Source organism: Cygnus olor, chromosome Z (genome assembly GCF_009769625.2).
Source record: "Cygnus olor isolate bCygOlo1 chromosome Z, bCygOlo1.pri.v2, whole genome shotgun sequence".
Lineage (NCBI taxonomy): Eukaryota > Metazoa > Chordata > Aves > Anseriformes > Anatidae > Cygnus > Cygnus olor.
Window position 1 is genome coordinate 25695227 of NC_049198.1, and position 26616 is coordinate 25721842.

General features: G+C 36.8%; 1 protein-coding gene across 11 annotated transcripts; it reads left to right on the forward strand.

Annotated features, from left to right (window-relative positions):
- Nucleotides 1-2489: 2489 nt before the first annotated feature.
- On the forward strand, nt 2490-26615 carry POC5 (POC5 centriolar protein). 11 transcript variants are annotated; one of them, XM_040541983.1, is made up of 12 exons: nt 2636-2882; nt 10279-10426; nt 12227-12295; nt 15223-15416; nt 15820-15996; nt 17349-17453; nt 18330-18509; nt 19857-20019; nt 23159-23277; nt 24098-24211; nt 25017-25193; nt 26199-26615. In XM_040541983.1, the coding sequence occupies exons 4-12, from the start codon at nt 15228-15230 to the stop codon at nt 26346-26348; spliced, it is 1374 nt and encodes a 457-aa protein (XP_040397917.1). In that variant the 5' UTR covers nt 2636-2882; nt 10279-10426; nt 12227-12295; nt 15223-15227; the 3' UTR covers nt 26349-26615. The 11 variants fall into 11 exon arrangements, with proteins under 11 accessions (XP_040397908.1, XP_040397910.1, XP_040397912.1 ...); XM_040541974.1 differs by lacking the exons at nt 2636-2882; nt 12227-12295 and adding an exon at nt 2490-2581; XM_040541976.1 differs by lacking the exons at nt 2636-2882; nt 12227-12295 and adding an exon at nt 2490-2581 and having other exon boundaries at nt 23201-23277.
- Nucleotide 26616: the final 1 nt, after the last annotated feature.

Here is a 26616-nt window from a genome sequence, read left to right on the forward strand (position 1 = left end):
TATAGACTGGAGTTATGACTAGTATTAAAGATAAGGTTTCAGAAAAACAGGAATGAAGAATTTATTGTATGAAAGTATATGGTTGGGGTAAATAAATGTCACAGGCTGATGACAGACATGAACCACCTGGTTGTAATTAGGGTTAAACTTGAGGTTTTTGCATGAAAAATACATAAACACATTATAAATACAACAGAGAACACTGTAACATAAATAAAAAATAGGCAAGTTATAAAAACCTGAAGAATATACCCAATATATGTCACAAGACTTACCTTGAAATCTCTAAAAAAAAAAAAAATACTGTTAAAAATAAAAAGCAAAGACTGTGTCTCTACCAGTGTACTAATTTTAGTAAATCATCATTGGGATAATTTTAAACTATTCATTTATCTAGATGCTGTTTGTTTGTTTTGATTTGGTTTTGTTTTGTTTTGAAGACATGACCTAGAAAATATATTTTTTGCATTAACATATCTTACATAGTGAGAAAAGGATATTGGTATTTCTGTTTATACATTTCCTTTCAGGTATCTTTGAAGGAAAAAGCTTTAATCTTTTCTAATGCGGTGAAAGAAGTTTCTGGAAAAGGAAAACTTTCCAATCATTGCTGCAGTTAGGCATTGCCATCTACTTCAGTTTGAAAAGTACTCTTGAAAGAGGAACTAAGTCATGCATTTTACCAGATTCTGTATGGCTCAGACTTAATAGTGGGAAGCAGCAAAAGCAGAAGGACCCCACATTACCTACTTCAAATCTGTCAAGCTTCACTTCAGCCAAAATTGGCTATTAAGACGATGCTGAAATAGCCAAGAGCTTTTGGAAAAAGAGGTTGAAGGACTCCTTTTATTACACAAAAAGGCACACTTTGGGAGAACTTAATGTCTCCAAGAGAGGTGAAATTTTGTGATGATTTCATGAGCTTAACAATTTCACTGATGCAAAGATTCCAGAACAAGATATATATGTTGCTGTATTTTTTTATAAAAAGTAAATTAAAGTTTAATATTATATTTGGATATTTATTGTCTGTGTTATCTTTCTCATGTTATTAGGCAAAATTTTGGTGTAATATAAAGTACATTCACATTTATAGAGCTTGACCAGGAGGTTTGTGGCTCTGGTATACCAGATGGTACAGCTGTAGCCAGAGTTCAGTGCTGTAAATTATTGTGAAGGGATTTTCTATAGCATTGTTTGCATTACAAAAAGAACAATTAAGACAGTATCAGGATAAATGAAGGCTAGCAAACGTAAGTACTCTCTGCTCCCTGGTGCCTGACAGAAAATCTTTAAAACTTGGTGTTGAATTTCTACTTATTATTGCCCAGAGGTAACAGCAACGAAAGCAATTCTCTCCAGGATCACATGCAACAGCTATTGTTCCAACAGCTGCCACAGGAACATTATACCCGACATGGGGCGTGCTGACACCAACGACTACACACCTCTCTGTTAAAGGGCAGAACAAATTTGACACCTTGAATTAATTCAGCACACCCAGCTATGACATGCTTTATCAGAAGACTGGAACGGAGAGAGATGCAGAAAACCTCTGGAGAACAAGTCTTACGAGGAGCGGCTGAGGGAGCTGGGATTGTTCAGCCTGGAGAAGAGGAGGCTCGGGGGTGACCTTATCGCACTCTACAGGTACCTTAAAGGAGGCTGTAGCGAGGTGGGGGTTGGTCTATTCTCCCATGTGCCTGGTGACAGGACGAGGGGGAATGGGCTCAAGTTGCGCCAGGGGAGGTTTAGGTTGGATGTTAGGAAGAACTTCTTTACGGAAAGGGTTGTTAGGGAGTGGAATGGGCTACCCAGGGAAGTGGTTGAGTCACCATCCCTGGAGGTCTTTAAAAGACGTTTAGATGTAGTCCTTAGTGATATGGTTTAGTGGAGGACTTGTTAGTGTTAGGTCAGAGGTTGGACTAGGTGATCTTGGAGGCCTCTTCCAACCTAGATGATTCCGTGATTCTGTGATTTGTAACATCACTGCACCAACCACTTAAAGCAGCTGTTTGGGGAATTTCCTCTAGCTTGGAGAATTGGTCTAACTGGAAACGCTTAAGAGTGAAGGAGTTCCGACAAATAATATTTTATTTTATTTTATTTTATTTTATTTTATTTTATTTTATTTATTTTATTTTATTTTAAATTAACTTTACACAAAAATATCTTTCGGCAGAAATTCTCTAACCAGGAAAAAAAACTGGCTCTCCCTGACCACCCCCGGCCCCCACAACCGTACCACGAAACCGCCCCCCCGCCCCTGGCCCACTCAGCACCGCCCCCTCCCCCCCCAACGGCCGCCCACAGCCCCCCAACGGCCGCCCCCCACCAACGGCCGCCCACGTCCCGCGCAGCAACCCCGGGAGCGCCGCCGGCCAATCAGCACGCGGCAGCCCCTGACAGGCAGCGAGGGGCGGGGAGCGAAGCGCCGTCTAATTGGCCGTTTCCCACCAAGCTGCCCAATCAGAGAGTGCTTTGCATAAGCGGGATGAGCCAATCGGAGGGGCGCTTCTTCTTCCGCTCCGGTAGTTTGAAACCGTCGCGTCCAACGGCCGGCGCCGGCAGTTGCCCGCAGGTGAGAGGGGCGGCGGGGGCGGCCGGGGCGCTGCGCCGCCGGGTGGTTGGCCTAGCTGCCTTGGAGGCTCTGCTTTTAGGGAAAAAATGTAAAAATCAGCTCACGTACGAAGTGATACTCCCTGCTGCCTGCCCACCCGTGTGCCTCCCGGGTCTGTGCGCGGCGCCCCGCGGTTTGGCCTTGTTTTCGCTGGCTGACACAGCGGCGCAGCGGTGTCGCCCCCCTATCGCCTGTGCAGGCCTCAGGGGAGGCCTGCGAAGCGGCTTGAGAATGCGGGCTGGAGCGGTGCTGCTTCGTGCTTGTAAGTTGAAAGGGGCCCTGTGAGGAACAGAGCCCGCACCTGGGGTGGAGCCCCCTGATCTGAGTGCAGCGTTAAATTATTCGAAAAGCAACGCTCTTTGTCAAAAACAAACGCAAAAGCACAAAGTTCCAAGCGCAGCTCGAGGAATTCAAATTTAATGGTAAAAACAGCCATGGTGAGCCAGACCAGAGACCTTCAAAGTCGTGTACTGTTCCTAAAAGTGTCTGCCTTAGCATTTTAGTTAAACGTGTGGTTTGGAGGAAATTGGCACAGTTAACAGCGATCTTGCTTTAATGAAGTTATATATAGGTGCGTTGGCAAGTGGTTGGGGAAGATGAGAACACAGTAAGCAAGAAGGTGCTCCTCTCACTAGTATCTGCCCATCCAGTGATTTGCACCTCAGCAAATCACTTTATTGATGTCTTACCTAATACCCCTTGAGAGATACCTGGTTTTGAAACTTGTCCAGTATTCTCTTGATCAGGTCAAAGCAGATAACTTATTCTTGGCGTGAAGTGGCAATGACATCTGCAAACCTCAGCTTAAAACAAGTGTAATTATGCCCTCATAGTAGTCTGATCTGTTCCTCTGCATGTAAGTGGATTTCTAGAATTCTGAGTTTACTGGGATTTGTACAGGAATGTTGCGGTAATCAAAATGAAAGTTTGGACCATAGGCAGGAATACTGGAGGTACGGATAGGGAAAACAAATGTGAGGAAAGCTGAAAAATTAAGTAGTAAACTGTTAGTGAGAATCTAAGGTGATATTCAAGTCAATAAAGGCAGTCAAGTCAGAGACCTGATGGACACAGTGGAGGGCTAGCCCACAGGCGTAAAGAAAAGGGATAGTAAGAGAAGTCACACACACTGAGCTTGAGTTGACAGTGACTCTCATAAGGTGGCATCAAATAGATAAGCTGCAGTTTTAAGTTTGGAGAGCGGCATGGAATGGAAAGGTAAGCATTATTTGTGTCAAAGGAACCCACTGAGTTTTGGAAGACCGCAAACTTGAACATAGTTTCTGTGATATGCAGAGAACTATATATGCTAGACTGAGTGTTAAGGGTACAATCTCAGAAGGCTGAAAATAAAAGTTAGAACAGTGGTCTTAAATTAACGAACAAACTTTGCAGAAGTGACTTAAGAGTGACCCTTTTTCCACTTCATTAGACTCATCAGTGTTCATGTGAAGCTTAGTTGGCCTCCTGCTTTTTAGAAGGACTGATGGTAGTTCAGTTCTGGTCTCTTCTCAGTCCATTTAACAGTATTTGTAATTTGTTAAACGATTCTAATTCCTATCAGTGCTAGGTAGTTAACTAGTCCTTTGTGATCTTCCCTAATGCCCTCCACCATGCGCACGTGTGCACACATTTGTATATCTCTAGGATTTTAGGAGTACAGTGTGAGTTGTAAAGCATATGGAGTTGAAGCTGACTTTTTAGGATTATCAAAGAATATTTTGGGGTTATTAGAGGAATTTATGGACTAAAGAAAAAGAAGGAGGGATGGGGACAGTGCTAGTATAAACTTATTTGAAAAGGTAGGGTGGCCAAAACCAGAGGAACAGATAATGAATAATTTGTAGGAGTGAGGAAGGATGAAAGTTAAACAGAAGAGAAGACAATGAAAATGAAAAAGGAAGCTAATATTTCTTGTCATCTGTACACCACTATACAGCAATAAAAGTATTTTTAAAAACTCTAAAATGTCATATTTTGTACTTAAAAACATGGTACTTATATTAGGGGCTCAGTAGTAAGTAGAGAGATGGTAACCAAATTTTTTTGAACCTTGGGCTGTAGGAAATCTCATCATTTAAAATTGTCTTTAGATCACTTTTAAGATCTCCATCGGCACAGAAACTAAATTACCATTCTGAAAGTCGTAGATGCTTATCCATGGTGAAGGAAGAATCAGTGTCTAGGGTAACTCAAAGAACTGAGACAATTAACTTACATCTGTATTCCCATGTAGAGAGCTGAGTTTATTGCTTTTTTTTTCTTTTTGATGTTTTGAAATGTGATAGCGTTGCTTAAGGAGGATGTTTCCCATCGATTTAATGACAGTACAACTAGCAATTTAAAAATAACATTTCTGTCAGAAAATGCATCTGTTTAGTAAACAACTGAGAATATTATAATTGACAGTTTTAGAGGTCTCCTAAAACTAATTTTAAACTTGCATGGTTGTTAGCTATGCTGTACAAGTACCCTGTTCCTCTTATTATTTATGGTTGGTGTTCTTCCCAGACATACTCTGCTGACAACTCTCCGTTGAAATGTGTCAGGTGATTGCTTTTCACATTTATCAGGCAACTATACTACTATGCCATTTGTTCATTAATGAATTCCCTTTGCTTAATAGTGAGTTCCCATTTAATTCTGTAATTCCTTTCATTTCCTTCCACCCCCACCATGTCCTTTGGAGTTTATTCCCCATATTCCATCAAGTTTTCTCACAAGAGCTTCAGTTTTTCATTGGAGGTTATTATCAAGGCTGCAGTAGACTAAAAGATATATAGATTTTTCAGAATGTCCTTAAGTTCCTTAACATTTCCACAAAATTACCTGCTTCCCTTATCTCCAAAGAATACTTCACTATATCACTTAGATATTGCTGGAATAGTTGGTGTTACCTGAACCTAAGGCACTACCTGTTCTTCCAATATCTGTCAGTCCTCCTGGGCCTACAACGTGACAACTGAAGCAGAATTGAAAAGGTGGAGAGAGACCAACGTTGATGAGTAAGAGAAGGCTTCAAGGTATTGAACTGAAGTGGTCAGGGCATCATCTCGGCTTGGACTGTGGGAGAAAATCACAGTAGAATATAGACATTGCTGTGGAACTCTGTAGGAATTTTGTACTGAAGCAAGCTAATAAGCTCCAAACAGTATAATTAAGAATTGACACAGGACTGTATATGTAAGTTAAGTCTTTTCTCATTCTTTATATGTCTGTTTTAACTTTTTTCTCTATCAGCATATTCTAGTTACCAATATATTTAATGTAAAATTTTATTTTGTATTACCTGAAGCATTAGGTATTAAACTCATAACAATTTTCTGTTATTCTACATTGACTGACTTGTTGCTTTTGGGTTTTCCATTGTTTTATTTAGAAAGCCAATAAAATGGACTCAGAGTCGACGAAAGTCTTTTAATGCTTTTGAGTATGGTTTGGATAAGACAATTAAATAGCTTCCAGTCTGTGCTCATAGCTGTGCATATAATAAGGACACATTCAGGTTACCCCAGCAATGCACATTGAGGTAGTTGCTACAACAGAATCTGTGTTTCTGTGAAAAAGGTTGGAGAACATGCAGTAAACACCTTGGAATTAAAAAGTGAAGTTGAGCTTCTACTGTTGTATAGACTAACTTTGTGCAGGATGTCATCAGATGAGGAGAAAAGCACAAGTCCAGTTTTACCAAAAGACTCAGTTCGGGGCAGTTCTGTTTCTTCAGATCTTCAGGTAGGAAAGAAGCAACCCTATCTGGTTCACTGTTATGACATTTTATTTAGAAATGGGCAATTATGAGGAAATCTAACAAAACCTTCATCTTTATTATGTTTTAGTTGGGCAGTAAAAACAGAAGTAAAATGTGAGATTAAAATATATTCATTTGGATTCCTTTGTGCATTTCCCAAGAAATTTCAATTTATGTAAATTCACATCTAACCTTAAGAGATTAATCAATGATTGTTACAAGTAAAATAATATAGCTTTCTTATCTTCTTTCTAGTATCAGTTTTTATATATTAAGTTTTAACAGGAGGCATAAATTTGACAAAGTAGGGTATAAACCCAGTATTTCTGAGGGATGAAGTGTAGCTACATGAGGTTCCTTACGTGATGGAAGGAAATGTATGTATGTTCATTTGTTTCCTGCGTAAAATATGTCAAAATACGCCAGAGCTGTAATATGCAGAGGAGTGTGTTTTTCTGAGCTCAATATTCTTTTCAAAGGATGCAAAGATACTGGGTAAAAGCCGTCCTATCCTCTTGAAAGCAGTAACTTTTCATCTTTAATTTTTTAGTAGTTGGTTATTACTATTTGAGTACTTTGTGGATTTTTTTCCTTAGATAGTGTTCTGTCCAAAAATGGTTAATTTTGGCAATAAGTTTTGCTGGTTCCCTTGTATAAATGTATCTCTAATTCTGTCACCTGGTGGAATGGGCACATACAGCTGAAGCATCATTAATTTTTTTCCTCCTGACTTTGTCCCTTTTAAACTACCTCTTTGTGGGTAATTTATATCTGTAGTTCATATGCTTCTCTGTTTGTGGTCATATCTCATAGATAAGTTTTCTTAATCTGTATTCACTAGTCATAATTCATACGTGTTTCCAATGACTTTTGTAATTGGAAAACAGGATAAAGTCATTGTGCAACAAATTCTGAAAGACCAGAATCTTCTTATATAATGGGGTTGTCTGAGAGGCTCTAAGTTTACGTTGTAGAGAATGATAAAGCAGAGTGGTATCATTGAATGGTTGCTACTGAGTACATTTCTAGTCTGTCAATGATTTAGTTTTCACATGCAGCACTCTTACTGCAGTGAACTGGATTTGAAAAGGATTTGGGTTTTCTGAAGATGTGATTATTGCTGTAAATCTCAGCAGCTGCCTAATTTCAGTTGGATGACTTGTTTTTAGATGTTTCTGTGAATTTTAAATGCTACTTTTATCTTTGTTTACCCAAATATATTTGCAAATCTGGCTTTATCTGAATGCAAAGCAGATAAATACATAGGCTATGAATGGCTCCTGTAACTCAACACAAATGAAATGGCACACAGAGCCATGTATGAAAATAATTGTGCAAGGTGGAGCTTTTCTAACTGTAAAGTACATTCTGTGGAAAAGATTTTACTATTCTAAAATAAGAGCACAGATCATATTGCTGACCGTTTCTTTGTCTTACATTCGTCGTATTGCAGTCTGCAGGACTGATTTTTTTCTTTCAAGTTTCAGGTTACAATTGGGATACTCTGTTTTCTTTTATATTTGCGTTCATTTCATCAGTGTTGTAATATTGTAGTTCACGAGTATTTATTTTCAAATTTTTCACTGGATGCTGCCTATTGAAATTTTCTGCAGGTGCATAGAGCGTATTTGTGTACATAGTGGATTATTTGAGTTTTATTAAGTTTTAGAACTTGAAAGACTAGATAAATCTCCTGCCTTAACTTGATTTCTTTATTTTGCTCAGAATATCTATAGTAAGATAGACTGTGAGCTAGTGTTTAAATTTGGTGATTCAAAATGGATGACTTTTTCCACACCTGACATGTTATCATCTTTGTCTATCGAACTGGGGAAGAATTAGTTTTAAGTTGCTCTTTAGTCATGCAGTCTCTGAAGAATGTTCTAATATCTTCTGTATAATATGTAATTTCTTCTAGATGAGTTAAGGTTAACAAAATTAGCTAAATTTATTTAACTAAGTTAAATAATATATTGGCTTTTTTAGTCTGCTAAATTTTAGCTGTAGAGAATTTTATAAAGATGCATTTTGTTCCTGGTTGAATAACTTATCTGAAGTTATCTGTTTTTTTCTGGCATCTCAAAGAATCTAAACTGTATCTTTTTTAAAAACTACAGATGTGTACTGGAAGTGGTAGAATCAGTAGTGTGTGTGAGTAGAATATTTTAAGATATTCTTTATAAACTTGATCTTAAAACATTTGAATGGACTGAAGTCATGGGAGCAGTAAAACACAACTTCAGTTGGACTATAACTTTGCAAATTTTAACAGTAGGGCTTAATACCAAGGTTTTGTTTTAACCTATCTGTGTCATTTTATTGACCTGTTAAGAGTGACTTGTTTTTGAGTATGAGCTCATGCACTACAGGATGGCTTATTTTAGGGCATCAAGAGCAACTACATGTCATTAAAAACAATTTGTTCATCTTTTGCTCTTCATGTAGCATTGGATATAAAAGGTTGTACCTTGTAGCAAGGAGTTTAGGTAAGTACATAGTAAAGGTGCATAATAAACATGGCCTAACTACAAATGTTTGTCAGCTTTCTTATTATAAAATGTAACATTATCTTACAATTAACATGTGGTTTGCAGCATTATTATCCAATTCTTACACATGGTAAGAATGTATATTGAAAAATACTGCATTGTAAAGTAAGCCACTTTATGTCTTGGTTTTGATCAGGTTTTATTTGTTTATGCTACATTTTTTCACTTTTTACTTAATTTACCTTTGAGTTAAATCTAAAAAAAAAAGATAACCTTGTTGATTTGTGACATTTTTTCTCTTTTACGCAGAATACTTCTGTGATACTTCCTCTACAAATACATGGCATATCTTTTTGATATTGTATAGCTTCATATACAATATGAAATTATTTAGACTTCTAATTTTGACATGATAGACTAGAAGATAGGATGTGGAAATCTGAAAGGATTCTGCTAAAATGTATAAAACCTAGCTTCTTAAAATGTTCTCTAGTTAGTTGAAACTGACATAAATGTAAGGGTTACACTAAAAGTTTATAAACATTGTGTTTCAACTGGTAAATTCAACAACACATTACATGTACCTTAAACTGATTGTTTCCACTCTAATTTTCCCCAGCTTGAAGAGGAAAATGGTTTTTCAATTTACAGTTGGCTTCAGACATTGGAACTCTTTAGGATCCTGAATAGAGTTAGTAAAATAGTATTGAGTGAAGGCGAAAGTACTGCTGGTGGACTGGTTTAATACTTTCTAACTGGCATTTTCTTCCAATGTTTAATTAATGACACTGCCGGGAATGGATTTTACAATTAAGCCAAATAAAAATACAATATACTTAATACTACTAATAAAATACTGGATAATCAGGTATCTTTTGATGATTGCTGTCAAAGAAATTGTAAAGCCAATTATAATGTTACAGAATGTGAAATGTGGCTCTGCTCAGTAGCATCTTTGTCATTGCTCTAAAAATACGCACTTTTTTTTTAATCCTCTGCAGTAATGGCAATGCTCAAAAATAGCATCAGGTGATTAATAGCTTACATGATCTGGAACTATTTAGATTCTTTTTGTTCGTATTTAAGGTTCTTATTATAATTTTTTTTGCTCGATCAGCATCTAACAAAATCTTCAGATATAACTATTTACATAGTTCTGTATTACTAAATGCATTATTTGTGTTTAGTTGTAAACAATGTGTTGCAGAAAATGAAGCAAGAGGAAAATAAATTATTATAACTGGTATAGCTCAATTCTAAATGGAAAACAGCTCACTTTTGCACCTTTAAGGGAAATCTTAGTTTTCACCCTAATAGGAAAACACAAATTGTCTAAGCCCATTTTTACTTCTTCCTACATATACCCATTTTCTAGGAATGTAATTGTAGCTTTATAATTGTTTGTCATCACTTTGTGACAGGATGAGTACGAAGAGCTGCTTCGTTATGCTGTAGTGACTCCAAAGTTTGAACAGTGTTTCCCGAAGTGGTCAGAACCTGTCTCTGACCTGAGAGCAGGTGGCCGATTTCCAAGTGTAACAGATGATGCCATATACTGTAAGACTCCAGGTAATACCTGCAAAGCTATGGGTTAAGCTTACAAGAGCAACAATACAGCTTTTTAAATTTCAGTTTCTTATGGTTTCTGTTTTAAAAGAATACACAACTAATGTACATTTTGCACAAGAAGAAATTTAAGAGGGTATTATACTCACTGAAGGGTTCTCTCTGACATAGGTTTCAGGTGACAGTATTGATGTAGTGACAGTTCTTGGTGTTCCCAACTGTGGAATATAGGTTAAAATAAACATTTAATATAGGTGGTGTAATAATGCAGAACAGGGTGCCCTTACTTCATAGTTTGTCAGGTTACAACTGTCTTTGCTAATCCTTGCACTGCTGTGATAGATAAATTAGTATTTAAAGTAAGATTGTTTTGAAATGTTAGCTGAAAAGGGCTTTATGGAAACACTACTCATGTCACTATGTGAATGTCATTCTTGTTCTTTTATTTCAGCCACTCTATTCTAATTTTACTTTATTACTTGGCATTCAAGGATGAGTAAACTTAATGTCTTGTGATGCATTACTAACACTGATATTTCTGGTTATACATTATTTGTTTCTGTCACAAGTATTTAGCTTGAGGAACTTTTGTTAATTTAACCTAAAAAGAAATACTAAATAATCATTTCTGTGTTATTTCTTTAATTTCTTAACTTACAAAATCAGGAAGAACTTTAATTTCTGTTGTTCAGAAGGTCTGTCACTTTATCATAAAAAATACTTATCTATGTTTTTCTGTTCACTCCTTTTTTGGAACCTTGAGGACAGATTTTTCTCTACATTTTAGGGGATTGTGGGTTATAAAATGGTAGATGATTTTACAGATAGACTCTAAGCAGTTTTGAAGTGATATGTAAACCTGGTGCTAATTGTCTTCATTGTAGTAAATGTTGTTTGTGGCTATGGCTAATGTATGAGAATTGGCCATGTTGAGCAGAGCTAAATAATTCTGATAGCAGGAATTTACCAGTGTAGCAAAGGACAATCCAGACACTGAAAGATGTTTTATACATTCATAGTAGAAATAGCCATGACTAAAAACTAAGTACATCTTCTGAAGTTGTGTGTTGTCTTCGTTGTATATTAAGCTGTTAAAGCAAAGACTATGATTAAAGCGAGGATGGCAGTATTGGTTACTTTTCGTGGTAGAATCAGCAAAAGGTAACTATTAAGCAGTCTGTGATTTGCACAACCGAAGATCATTCTGTGGCTGCTGTCAAGAGTCCAGTAGTCTCTGATAAGGTTCTCTTAGATATTCCACAGGAGGAAGCTTTAGTGTTTTAATACCAGTCCACTCACCTGCAGATACTAGATGTTACACAGAGTCTCGATTTAGCAGAGTGATACAGCAATATACTGAAATCATAACGCGAGTACAATATAGAAATTATAATATATGGTTAGATCAAAATACAAACGTGATTCCTGTTACTGGTATCTTCACTCCCTGTCATGACACTGGCTATCCCCAAGTCACTGGGGAGGAAGATGTGGGTTAAAGCCAGCTCAAGCTCTTCAAAGTTATTTTAATGTTTGCTCAGTGTTTATACTCAGTATAAGGTTGAGCACCCTATATGCTTCCCCCACGCTCATCAGACTAGCACAGGTGGAGTACATTCCCACTTCTTGATTAACTAAGGCTGCTTAAACAACCAGTTGATCCATTAAGCTGATACAGCCATTCATAAAAATAAAAGAAAAAGAAGGGGAAAAAAAAAAAGAAAAAAGGCCACCCTCAGTCCTCCTCAGTGCTGAGATATGTTCAGGCTTCTTTATAACAGCTGTGCTTACTCCTTGTAACAGGGTTACTTCCTTGAGCTTCATGAGCACATCACTGTGCCTGTCTCCCCTGAACTATTTTCCATCATAGAGGTATGTTGATGAGTAACAAGAGCAGATTGCAAGGATTCAAGCACAATTGAAAAATTCTGGAATTATAGAGAACTTCCAGGACAGGTTCTGGAAGTCTATCTGGATCTGAGAAGTTGCACTTAAAAGGGGAGCAGATTTCATACTGAGCTATTTGCAATTGTATTATGGAGCAAATTCCAGTTTGGATCTTGTCGCTGTGGTTACTTACTGTGGTGCCTTGGAAAGAAATGATATTATACTTGTCGGTGAAAATTTTGAATTGCAGTTTATGTATTGTTCATTATAATGCAATTTATAATATTAAAATGCAATCTATCTTTTATTTTCAAAATGAAAAAGTTGATTTAAAAACAGTAAAGGAGAAACTCGTGATCTGCTCAGGCTGAGGCAAGAAAAATATTTTCATGGCCACCATGATGCTTCCATTAACAATGCACTATTACAATTTCTAGTTCTTTACTACTTTAACAAAACATGTTTGCCATTCAAAATGACTCTTCTCTCTTGGTCTGGGAGAGAGTTTATGTCCCTGAAACAGCGCTTGAAACCATCTAGTTGTAGAAAGAAAGTTACATTTTTATTTCAACTTCTAAAGTGATATGACTAACATCTGTCCAACTCTTGTGTAGAACCTCCAGTGCTGGATCAGGGTTATCCCTTATTAGGATGGTGTTTGCCACAGTTTTAATGGCCTTAGAACACCATTTTTTTCCAGATACTGATGAATGACACAAGACATTGGATAAACAGTGAAAATGTAGCTAAATTCATGTTCAATATTATACTTCTGATATTGGTGGATCAACAAGTTGTTCCAAAGGACAGTCAATTTTTTTGTGTGTGTAGCTCCATTTTTCCATTTGGCATCACTACTTTTTCCTGCTAAAAATCAGTCTCCTTGAAATTTGTTCTTTCCCTGTCATGTTCTAATGCTGTTGCTGTGTTAAAAAGCAAAGTAATGTTATTAACATATTGTTCTTTAACTTTGTAAAACAAAATGAAGGTCTGTTCTGTAATGTTAAGACCTAAAAGTTTTCACTTATGCAGAGCTATTCAAACTTGCATTTTCTAACAACTTTTCCATGTGGTGTTGGTAGTGAGACCAACAGTTGCCAATATCATGTGATGCCTTCTGAAAAAGTTGTTTGTGGAGGGTTCTTTGGTCTCATATTTTGACTTTTTTTCAGGTTTTTAAAACTGAAGTTAATGTTTCCACTCTGACTGTAGAATTCCAATTATTGGTATCCTATATTTGTTACAGTAAACTTAATGATACATGTGTTCACTAAAAGCTTCCAGTTAAATAAGAAAAGTAATTGGAATAAAATATGCTGTACTATTCAATCCAATGCCCAAATGCTTTTAAACTTTGAAACTAAATTTTAATTTCCTGTTGTTGTTATCAGATTAGTTAATTAAGTTTGAAGAAGAGGAAGAGTGGAGCAATAAATTCTTTGTAGCAAAGATATGTAATGATGACTCATACCCAAACAGTGGGAAAATTCCTTCTCTTCAGTCTACCAGTCTTCAGTATTGATCCATTAATACTCCGAGAGTATTTTTTAAAAAATAACTGTGTATTTTAACAAATTGCTACCCTTAGCCTGTGCCAGGTGATAACATTGTGAGAATAATTTTTAGCATCTATCTAACCTTCATCTGTATGAAAAAGTAAATGGTTTCTGTGGCATATTTTGAATGTCAAGAGGAAGAAATAAGTACTTTTACATTATTTTTTAAAGAAAAAAAGGCTTCCCCCCACAGTGAAGAAATAGGTAAAAATTCACATTGAGAAATAGGGAAAACACATTGAGAATAGGAGAAATTTGCTTCTGATTTGTTCTTTTATGTCCAGAAATATCTTAACTGTTGAATCTCTTGACTGTTGTTCATGGTATCTTTCAAAGACTAACCTTGAATAGGAGCTACTTGATCTTCATTAAAATAGTAGGAGACTTACCTTGCTAAGAATATCTACCAAGCATTCTCAATATCAGTTTTAGTGAAACTCGCAAAAATACCAATTCTTTGTCAGACTGAAAAAAATATAAATCTTTACCTTCTTCTGAATCTTTTTTCGTTTTGCTAAATACAAGTGATCTGATCATTTTTGGGGAGAGGGAAATGAGCTGGTGAATTGAAAAAAGCTTACTTTCTTTCTACTCCATGAGAACTTGATTCAAAGACTACACTAGGAAAAAGCTGTCCATTTAAGCATTCAGGAGTTGGACTGAATAAAAGCCTTATAATCCCTTAGGTCTGTAAGTGATTGTGATGTTTGAAAATCTCTAACGCTATTTTAAGATTACATACCTATTATAATGTTATATAGTTTCTTCTTTGAGTACACCTCTCTCCCTAAAATGTAGTATTTTAGTTCTACTTGCCACTTAGTATTCCAAACATTTGCATATACTAGCAGAAAAAGTTAATCTGTAGTATGCATCTGTAGCATAAAACAAACCTATGGTTTGCTGTTGCAAATGCACAACATAATGCCACTGTCTTCAGGAGTTTACAGTCTCATTATGGAAAATGGCAAAAGCTTTTAGATTTCTGACCTCGGATGTTAACCAAAAAGGAATCCATGTCGAGAGTTTTCGTTTCTTGCAGTGCTTTTTTTTCCATCTTGGTACTTGCTGTCATCATCATCTTTAACATGAAATGACATTCAAAGATTCTGTGTAAGGGAGCAGTAGTTTTAATTGGATTACTGTTACAATGTGACTGTTGGCTTAAATATGCCTGTGTCTTGAAGGCATGGATTTGAATTAGGTTCTATTTGGTGTACATGGGGAAAGGAGGTTTCTGATGGCTTAAATGTTTGGTTTCTTTTTTTTTTTGTGCCCGGCTTCTGACTTACATCCAGGATTCAGATCAGTTAGCCTTCCCAGAGTACCAATCCTTATTCTCTGTTTCATTTTTAGACCTTATGTCAGTAAAGGAGCCTTCTGAGGCCAATATGGATCGGCTTTGTCCTGTTTCAGAAGAGACATCTTCACAAGGGTCCACAGATATTCCAAGAGAAATCGATGAAACCACAACAACTGAATTAACTGTACCTGATGAAAAAATAACTCAAATAGAAAATATACTTGATCTCTGGAGTGGCAGTCTTAAGGTATTTATTTTGTATAGATTCCTTAAAAATAAAATACAGATGTCAGTGTGCTATCATAGAATGTGTAGGAAAAGCTGTAGTGTGATAGCATTGCAAAATGCTGATTTTCTTTGTGTTTTTAGTTCTTTTGTTTTTGCATATTATATGTAAGCACTAGGCTGTTTTATTACAAACACTAACTTCAAAAAAAAGTTTGGATTAACTTTCTACATTAAGGATGTTCAATTATTGTTGATCAATAGTTCATTATGTCTGGTAATATTTATAGGCACAAACAGCCTGCAAGGTAGAGGCATCATTGTATAGATTCATGCCTCCTTAACTGCAGAGTGTTTTAAGATTAAAAGACTGGGGAGGAGAGAAGTTTACTAACTTCACTATTGTCATGCCTTTAACTTTTCAGACAAATGTTCTGACTGAATTGAGAAAATGGAGGCTGAATTTTATTGAATATCACAAGCTTCAAATGAGACAAGAAAAAGAGAAACATGCTGCACATGTGAGACAATTGACCAATCAGATGGAAAACTTGAAAGAATTGCTACACACATATGAAATCTCTATAGGCAGAAAAGATGAGGTAGTATTTCAATTTCATAGATCAAATTGTCCTCTTTAAAAAAAAAAAAAGTACACCAACTTCTTTGCACTATCTATTTGAAAAAAATCTTGCAACTAGTAACATAGAGAAGTAAATAATATATTTAGATTGTGTAGTGGAAAAACGAATCATTGTTGCTAATAACCTACTAACAATGGAAATTTAACATGTATGTAAATATTTTACGTGGTTTGCATTTTAAACTTAGTGTCTATTGTTGTTAACTTATTTTGTGAAGATCACAGGTCTATTATGCTCTTACTTGACTGAAATTGTATGAAATTCTGTATTGAAACTTAGGAATTTTGTACTAGTAGTCAGATAACCGCGTTCATTCCAGAGTACTTTTTGAGTATCATTCATTTGTCAGTGTGTGTTCAATGATAGCATAAATATTACTCTTCATAATTTTTATGCGGTAGTTAGAATAGCTTTAAATGGAAGTTACTCCCAGGAGTCCGAAGAATTTGTCACTGTTACCCACTGGAATTGCTCAGAAGTGACTGATGGCAGAATCTAGCTTAAGAGATTAAGCAAAAATGTACAGAAATGCTCAGTGATTTGATACCCAATTTACATCATGCCTAATTTTTAATCAGGGAACCTCAGCTGCTTCTGTTATTTATACTAATCAAAATATATATATATATATGAGTTGGTAGTAGAAGTCCCCAGCTGAATTCTCTGTCCAGTAGATCAACCTACCTCAGATTTTTTGGTAGTTTTAGTCCTATGTGGGATCTTTCTTGAGATTTTTTAAGCTGAAAGTTTTAGCAGTTTAACTGTTTTAACTTCTGTTAAATTTAACTGTTGTTAATTTGATTTTTCTATTTCTGAGCAACTACTTAGCTTGCTTATTCTATTCAGAAAATTGAATAAATTTTCTGCAGGTAAGTTATTTCTTTGCACTTCAATTAACAGTGCACTAAAGCAAACATTTAATAATACCAATAGTATAATAGTTCCTGGTGCATCAAAATTCTCCTTGCAAATTAATGATTCTTCTGACCTTATGCTACAATAATGTATGTTTGTAAGGAGGTAAACAGAAGCCTGCTGATGCATGATGAAATAACAAGTCAAATCAACTTCTCATATAATTAAAGAGTAAGTGTCTTAAGTGCTGCAGAGTCTCAGTGAGAGTTGAATGTTATTCCTGATTTGAACTTTAATTGTTGTTTCCTACTTGATTAGAGTAAGGGGAAGATTTAGTAAAAGGCTGCTGCTAAAAGTAAATGCTTTAAGTGAAAATAACTGATGTAGAAAGTACGTTCTATTTGACCTTACTAAGATCATAACTATTGAAATAATATTAATAAATATTTTTGCAGGTGATTACTAACTTGACCCAAGCATTAGAAATGAAGAAGGAGAGAATAGAGTTAATGAGAAAGTTTACATTGTGGCGGATTCAGCAACTTAAAGCCAAACAAGAGGTACATGTGCAAAATGAAAATGTGATGAAAATGAAACCTTTGAAGTCAAAAGACTCAGAGTTGGTGCAGTTCCTCTTATAGCTGGAAGAAATGGCAGTGATTCTGTTTTGATGTCTTAGGCGATGTCAAAAATACAGTTTGAAAGCATCAATCCTTTTTAAAAAAATGCTACTGTCAGAATACTCTGTGGGATCAGGAAAAAAATCAAAATACACTTGTTTTGGATATTGGTTTGCTCCAATTACTGTTACCAGCTTGCAACAAATCACTGTAGCTTGCAGTATCTGCATTTTGAAATAAGTGAGGAGGGAATTTTTCTAAATTTTAAACAAATAGCTTTGGAGCAATGAAATTATTAAATACCACATCTTACATTTTGGGGACCCAGTTTCACAGGTAAAACTTCAGTTGCCAAAACTTGAACTAGTTAAGAGCTAGTCACATGCAAAATGTGGGGCATTGTGTCAGACATTGTAAACACCTTGCTAAATTAAGTATGACAGAAAATAAGGATCCCATGTCAAGACTGCAAACCTCTCCCAGTCTAGACTATTAAAAAGGACAAGCTGATATTCAAGCCCTGTGTTTAGTGGTACATATTCTGGGCTAGACTCAGGTTTATTGACACTGTTTTGTGTAACCTAGTTCATTGTGTTTTCTAATGCTGAGGACAGTAATGCTTCTTAACTTGTATGCAGGCAGAAACACTGAGCTGCTGATGCAATGTGCCATAGTGAAGCAGTACATAAACATGTAACTCGGTTATTACTGTGGTCTATGTAATATGTGGCAAAAAAGTCATCCCCAGTCTCTTAAGTACTTAAGTTTTTAACCATATGTTAAGCAAGTGCAAGTTTGCTCTATTTGTTTCCTAAGGAATACGCGAACAGAATAGCAGACAGACAATTCCAGGCAGCTTTGAAGAAGAAAGTATGGACAGCGTGGCGCTCTCTTAGTGAAGAAAGATGGAAAGAAAAAGTAGCAAAAGCCTGTCAGCTAAGGGCAGAAGATGTCTGTGTTCAGCTCACCAATGATTATGAAGCCAAAATTGCAGAGGTAGAATAAGGTTTCTTTTTTCATTCCTCTACTACTTCCCTCAATACCTCACTCCCAGTTTCTTAGCAAGCTTGAAAAAACTGATGACTTTCCAGCAGAAAAGAGCTCCCATATACAGGAAAAGAGATGAGGAAATCTAGGATCTCTCCTATGGATGGTTGCCTTATAGATGTGATGTTTTGTCCCCAGCATTTGATGTAAAATGTTGCTGATCTGCGCATACAGGTGAAGTAAATGGCACCCTTACTGAAACAGGCTCTTAAAAAACTATTTGCCCACCAATAGGGATTATTCTTGTTTCCTAAGAGTACACCGTTTTAGTATTTGCTGTGCATTTTGAGTTCTCAATAAAGAACAAAGTCGTAATAGAAATAAGACTATTACTATTATTAATGACCATTCAGAATACAGTATTTTTTTTAATAACAGACACTCTGTTAAAGGCTGGTTTTGTCATCAACTTGCCAATCACACTTGTTGAAAAATTTTCAAAGTTTAAGTTAAGGATAGGTTACCAACATACACACTAGTGCTTGTTAAGTAGAAAAGATGCATTTTTAAAGCTTTCTATTTCAGGAAGAAATTAAACCTAGAATTTTTAAGAACTGTCTTACCAAATGTGACTTACCAGCCACAGTTGCGATGAAATAATGTCCTTTGACTCAGGTGCATAAAGCCATACGCACCATACCTGGAAAATTAGAGCTACAGTTCAGAAAATTCAGTTTCTGATAAGTGACTGAGTCATTCCAAACAGAGTGAGTAATTTCAAACAGTGGCAGTTGTGTTTTGAAATAATATGAACCCCACTTGAGGATGATTAATTTTGGAAAATGCAACAAAGGGAAAAAACAAAATCAATAAGTAGTGAGTTACAAGATTACCTTGGTTTGTCTTTTCTCAGTATTTTTAGTTATTTACAAAGGCCAGAAAAGTGGGATTGCTGATGACAATTCACCCTGTGCTTAAATAGTTTTCTAACCCTCATTCCTTGGAGTGTTGTGGGAAACTAGATTCCTGAGGATATCTAGGATATCTAGCTTTGCCAACGTGCATAATTTCTGAAAGACAAAATCTGGCAGGATAAATTTCTGCATAGTTGGTTAGGGTCTAGCAATCCTTTCAAAAGTGTTCTTTTCATTGGTTTGCTCTAGTAGAAATAATGTGCTGTAGTATAAATAACTGACAGATAACTAACTGTTTATCCCTGGCAAACCACATATTCTGAAGTAAAAATGCTTCTCTTTGTAAACACAGTAAGTGACTTTTAAAACTAATTGAGGAATTATGTTCATGTTTTGCATTCAGAAGTACAAGACAGCTGTTTCCATATTCCTTTTTTTGTAGCTAACTGCTACTTTGGAGCAAACAAAAGCTGAGATTCTGAGACTGCACAGTGAAAGAGAACAGTATGAAGACACCATGAAGAAAGCCTTCATGCGTGGTGTATGTGCCTTGAATCTGGAAGCAATGACCATGTTTCAGGGCAAGGACAGCAGGACAGATCCTGGTCAGTATAAAAAAGTAGCCCTGGTTTGGTAGTTCGTGGGTTTTGTTGTTACTGTTTGTTGTCTTTTGTTATTTCTTTTAAAGGATTCTCCTTTTTTTCATTTGTTTTTTAAGTATGAGTACTTAATGGCAATACAAACTTTATCAAACTGTTATTGCTTTAAAAAGTCCCATTGAATATGTTAAGAAATACTTTGCTGAACTTCTCACTGCTATGGTTCAATGTAGAGCAGGTTTCCTTCATCAGGCCTTGCTCTGGGTGTGGTAACCTGCAACTGAAAGCAGAACAAGAAGCTGGAGTTGGCAAGCTTCTTAGAATACTCTGGAAGATTACCAAGAATTCTGTCAGCACCCAGGTTATGGCAGAGGAAAATACTGGAAAACCCTGTTATGTTCTCTGGAATCTTAGTGTGCAACAAATCTGCTTTTCCCAGACTTTTCTCTCTTCGTTCTTAATCTTGCCTGTTTATGCAAAAAGGGCAAGCAAGTCTCCCAGGTTCTGTATTTACTAGGAGTGCTGTGCTGGAACAGGAAAGACCAGTGTAATCACAGCTGCACATTCATAAAACTTGTGTAGTGATGCAGAAAAGAGCTGGACACCCCTACTGATGTAATGAACTCACCCCCTCAGAATGAGACAGTGTACAGCATTAGAAGCATGATCTTAATGGTGCAGCAGCCTACATCAAAAAGTAATATCTCTGCCAGCAGATGTTCTGCACCTGGATGTGTGTCTTAGCAACCAGCTATACTGGCAGCAGCTAATAGCCTTAGACAGGTAACTTCAGTTCCTAAACCCTTAACAATCTTATACCAGAAGTTTCTGAAGTACTTCAGAGAAATTCCTCCACAGCAATATTAGGGCCTAAATGTAGGTGTGAAGAAGAAGAAGGAAAAAAAAAACTAAAGATATAAGAAGGCACTTACTTCAGTAGCTGTCAGATCCTGTTAAACATAAACAGTCTTTCTTCAAATATAACATTGGTGAAGTATGGTAGCTGTGTGCTAGTACAAACATAGGATCAGTATCTGAGGAATAGAATGAATGAATTCAGTATCTTCAAGAAATTGTGAATAAAGTTTCAGGGCATTGCCAAAGTACTCTACATTTCCATGTGTAGAAACAACTGTTCTCTCAAGTTTTATCTTGCATACAAAAATGTCTCACTACCTGTGAGACGGTGAGTCTCACAGCTGATGATGAGTGGTGTTAAATAGGAAAGTCTTGTTTCTGGAAACTTGAGAAGAAAAGGGTAACTAGGAAGGGAATATAGAAAAATGAACTCTAGATGCTGTGACCAGTCTCTGGGGTTCATATATCAAACATTTTGCTTGATTTGGTATGGTGCAGAAGTGGTACCTAGTGATTTTGCTGTGTTGGACACCTGCTGGAGCACCTGTACCCAGTTTTTCAGGTGTCCATCATGATGCTGTGTAATTTTCTGTGGTCACTGTAGTATTTACTCATCAGGGTTCATAACACCTCATAGTCTCAGGTGTCCTTGGTCCCATGCCTGCCTTCTTCCACTGCTTCCTATACCATGCTCTCCCCTGTCCCAGCCACGCCAGTCTCTTTTTTTGTGGCAGCTAGACAGTGCTTTTAATGAAGGCAGTTACAGAATGATTTAACATAGTTGAACAACTGCTTATTTGCATTTCTGCTCAGGTATAACAAGACTGACGAGGACATCAGAGGATTTAAAACATGAGAGAGATTATTATTCTGTTTTGTTGTAGTTTGTAATCTGTGGACCTTGAAAAGGCTATGTGCCATTCAATGATGCATTTATACAAACACTGCAGTGCCACCTATTGTCACTGCAAGTAAAAGCAGAATTTGACTCCTTAACAGAGTTATGAGTAGGTTATTAATAGTATGCAAGTATTGCAACTTTAATGGGACCATAGCATTTGGAGTCAGTGTTGATGATCCAAAATCTATGGCTGATTTAATCTTGGGTGATTTTATTATTTTTTTTTTAACTTGGTGCCAGAAGAATTCGCATTCTGTTATTACATAAATACCACTGCATTTTTAAGTAACATAAATCAGATCTGATTGGTTTGTAAGTGGGCATTAGTCCTGTCTGTGTTTAAGTTTAATGTGCATGTGTATATGCATTATTGGTACAAAATGTGTATTATGGCAAGTTTTCACTCATGAAATCCTCGAGTATTGTACTGATATAACTACTTACTGTATTTTTCTTGCTCAGTTAAAAAAAAAATAACAACAAAAAAGCAACCGTCCCATGGTGTCACTCAGGTCCCTGGGATGAGCGGAATTCCTAATAGCATCATCTGCTTTAGAAACAGAAGAGTAAACTAAAATATTTATCTTTGTGTCCCTTCAGGAAGTTTGTATTCTAAAAGAAAAGGCTGAAACTGCTTGAAAAGATTCTGTGCTTAAGTCTACAGATCTGACGTCCTCAGGATATCTGCACTGGGAGACAAAAAGAAGGCTGCTGTGTAGCCAAGACACTGTCTACATCCTAAACAGTTTGCACATAATCAGGCTGACCCAGATTGAGGGGGAGATGGGGACTGTAAGGCACCCATAGAATCTCCCAACCCTACAGCCATGACATGGCCAGCATTGCAGCCATTGTCTGTGCAGATGAGGTGTTGCCTGGCACAATCTACAAAATCACAGTACATTCCTGGGAAAGTAAAAATAACATTTTGTGTTCCTGACAAAGAATCCTCTTAAGGATCTTATGCCCTGTCAGAAGCTCAGTATGGCCTTTCCCTCCTTCATTGGTTGCCCTCTGTTTGAACTAGCTTTTGGCCCTTAGTGTAAGGGCAGCTCTTTCACAATGGATTTCGTATTGGCAATCAGAATTCAGAACCTCAGTTCTTTGCACTGCAATGTGATAAGTGCACAGGAGTGTTGAGAGATAACACGGAAACAAGCCCCCTGAAAATACTTCTGAAAAGCTTCTGAAAAGAAGGGTCAAATACAGAAAGATTTATATGTTTGTGTGTGTAGATGTATGTATCTAAGAGAACGGACTGATCCTTTTAATAAGTTATATAGAAATCCCAAAAGAATACTAAACTTTTTGTTGTGAGTTATCTCATTTCCCCTTAGGGTTTGCTAAATTATGTGTTGATCCATTACTTTGTGTTTCAAATAATAGATATAGGAAGTAGGAGAGATGATAATGGTGCCATTGTTGCAGGAATACTACCTCCTTCACAATACAATCCCCCCTCACCACCACCTCCACCAGCAACTGCTCTTCAGATGGATGACTTGGTAAGTGTGTACCCAGAGTAGAACTGTATTCACCAGTGGTGAAAACATATTTCCTGCATTGGGGCCTGGGGCTTTTTAAAGAAGAATATAATAGCCCATTAATTGGAGGAATTTGAACTCAGTCTAAGGATAAAAAGAAACCTATGAGTGTGTCCAGACTTCATCATATAATTGAAGTGATTAAGTCATGGTTGCTGTGACTTGATATACTTACATTTAGCTGTTTTTATTTTAGAGAAAATGCATTAAGCTACTGAAGACAAGGTCGCTATAACAAGCAGAATTTGCTTTCTAAGGTTCTTTCTGGAAAAAAAAAAGTTGTTAAACACCTGTTTGCCAAGGAAACTAAACTTGCTATTATCTGGAAAAAAAAAAAAAGGAAGCAGGCTTCACTTGAAACTTCTTTTTGAAAAATGCAATGTATATGGACTCTGAGGAAATTCAACTTACTGTCCTGCCATGTCAAATTATCCAGGTTATTTTCCAGTAGCTTGAAAATTCTGGACCTACACAGAGTCATGCTCAAGACACAGCCACTGTAAAATAATTCCACGCTAGGGTACAGGCTAGATTGGAGAAGACATGCTTGCCTATCTTCCCAATTTTCCATGCTAAGAATATCGAATGTTATTCACTCTGTTTCCAGCAATACTTGGACAAACATTTGAAAAAAAAAAAGTGAAAACGGTAATAAAACATTTGAAAAAAAAAAGTTAAATTTAGAAGGGTAATTGGAATAGTCAAAAGACTGTCCATCTGAAGAATAAAATTGTATTTTGGGGAATGTTATACTTATTCTTTAAACTCTGATTTCATTCAGTTTTCTACCCATCTGGGTCATGCAAGCACTTCTCAGACCAGGCTAGATTCTGATTCTCCAGTAATCATCAGTAGCACAGCTGCAGGATCTGGGGTGACATCAACTCAAAAACTGGTAACATGCTCAAATTAATTTGTTTTGTATTTTAAGACAATCACAATAAATTTTAGTTTGGATATAATTTTATTTCCGCTTTTTTCAGAGCAACACAAGTGTGTAGTTAAAGTGCTATGGAGTTCACTTAGATGTACGAAGACACTAGCTTGTAAATGCTCGTTTATGTTACAGAAAACCCAGTTTTCTTAGGAGGAGTTTTAACTGATTTTGGAGCAAAGAAAAAGAAGAACAATGAAGAACAAAAAAAGTGCATATGCGCTTACATGTAGCGTAACAGGAACAACTGGTGTTTCATATGATACCATGGTGTTCTTAAAAAAAAAAAAAAGCTTTGCTTTCGCTAATCCTTTTAACTTTTCTCAAGGATCCTCTGCATTGTTCTCCTTTTCTATTCCCATCTGATAATTTGCTACTAGTCAACAGAGCAAGATGCAACATCTTATTGCATCTGCTGTCACTGCTAGAAAGACTTGCCAGGGTGACAAAAGTGCCTGCAGCTGTCACTAGAGTATGCAGCCAGTGAGCAAAGCTAAACTATCCATGTTGCTTGATTTTTGTCAAATTAGCCTTACTCCCCACAGTGTAGTAGTCACTTACGCTAAACACTATCTATGTGGAAAAAGACAGAATTAACCAGGTAGCAACTAGATGGTGCAAATTCAGTCCCATGTAACGTAACTGTATTACATGCAGTGTCCTATGTTCTGTTAGGCAAGTGGCTAATAAAACTAAGTGGATATATTAAAGCACTGTAAATATTACATTGACAAATGTTAGCAATTAATATTTATTTTTTTGGTAGCCCATGGCAAAAGTGATAACATCTGCTCAGCAGAAAGCCGGAAGAACAATCACTGCTCGAATCACAGGCCGATCTGATATGGGACAAAAGCACAGAATTTGTGGTAGTTTAGCAGTGATGGGAGTTGCTCCACCCATGAGTTCAGTCATTGTTGAAAAACACCATCCAGTCACTCAGGTAAGTCAGAATTGTGCTTGTAACAATATTCTGAATGCAACATACCTGGTAAAATTTTAAATAGAAATGACCAAGATGAAGAGACAATTAGACAAGGCTCAGATTTGAGTCCTGCTTAAAATAATGTGCAGTACTGTCTTTGGGCTGGGTAGAATGAGCTCGTAGTGAGGTGAGGAGAGGAAGTAAATACTGCCACTTTATCTGTCCTGTTTCTGTATTAATTATTTTATAGGTAGAGTAGTTTTGGCTGTCTCTTTCTTGGCCAGATCTTCTGTGAGTTCTCATTGCAGCAGAGGGCTTATAAAAAAGATGGAGAGTGACTTTTTACTCGGGCAGATAATGACAGGACAAGAGGGAATGGATTTAAACTAAAGAGGGGAGATTCAGCCTAGTAGGAAATTCTTCATTTAGAGGGTGGTGAGGCACTGGAAAAAGTTGCCCAAGGAAGTTGTGGATGCCCCATCCCTGGAGGTGTTCAAGACTAGGTTGGATGGTCCTGTTTGCTCAAGTATTCCCAGACCCGCTCCTCTTCCACCAAAGGTACATCTTCCTTGCTCCAGCCATTCAGCCTGGCTTCTGGAACGTGGAATTCCTGAAGACCAGTCTTGCTGGTAAAGACTGAGGCAAAGAACACATTCTGTACCTCTGCCTTTTCACTGTCCCGGGTAACCAGGTCTCTTTCCCTGAGGAGAGGGCCCACATGTTCCCTAGTCTTCCTTCTGTACTGAGGTACTTGTAGAAGCCCTTCTTGTTGCCTTTGATGTCTTTGGCATGATTCAATTCTGTCTGGCCGTTAGCTCAGAGGTTTAGCATTTTTCTTTGTGTTCTGAGAACTGTCTGTTACAGATTAAGAGAACGAGTCTTTTTTTCTTCTTTAAGTCACCTTTTTTTTTTTGAAGTGTATTTCAGCTTGAATTAAATCTACAGCTCACTTAAAGCTATTTTAGTGCATTTTTTTATTTTTTTCCACTGTTAAGCCTTTTGTTGTATCTGATTACTTTTCAGCAAACCATATCCCAAGCCACTGCTGCTAAATATCCTCGAACTGTGCTCCATTCTTCTGGTTCTACTGCTGTGAGACCTGCAGGACAACTTGGACGAATGCTTCAGAACCAAACTCATACCAGTGTTCAGTCAATAAAAGTTGTTGACTGAGTGAATATCCTTTACACTGGTGGGAAGTTTTATCAAGATACAATTTAAACCTCTTCCCAGTCCTTTCAAATTTGATGTAGCAAGGCCTAAATTATGTATCATGTTTTTACCCTTAAAAAAAGAAGTGTTTATAGTAAGCATCCAGAGGGGGAAAATGACCTTGAAATGTTGTTCTACCTCCCAACTATTTGAGAACTTATTTTATTAAGATAAACACTTTATTTAAATAATCTTTTTGCACACTTTTAAATAAAGGATAAAAAGTGAT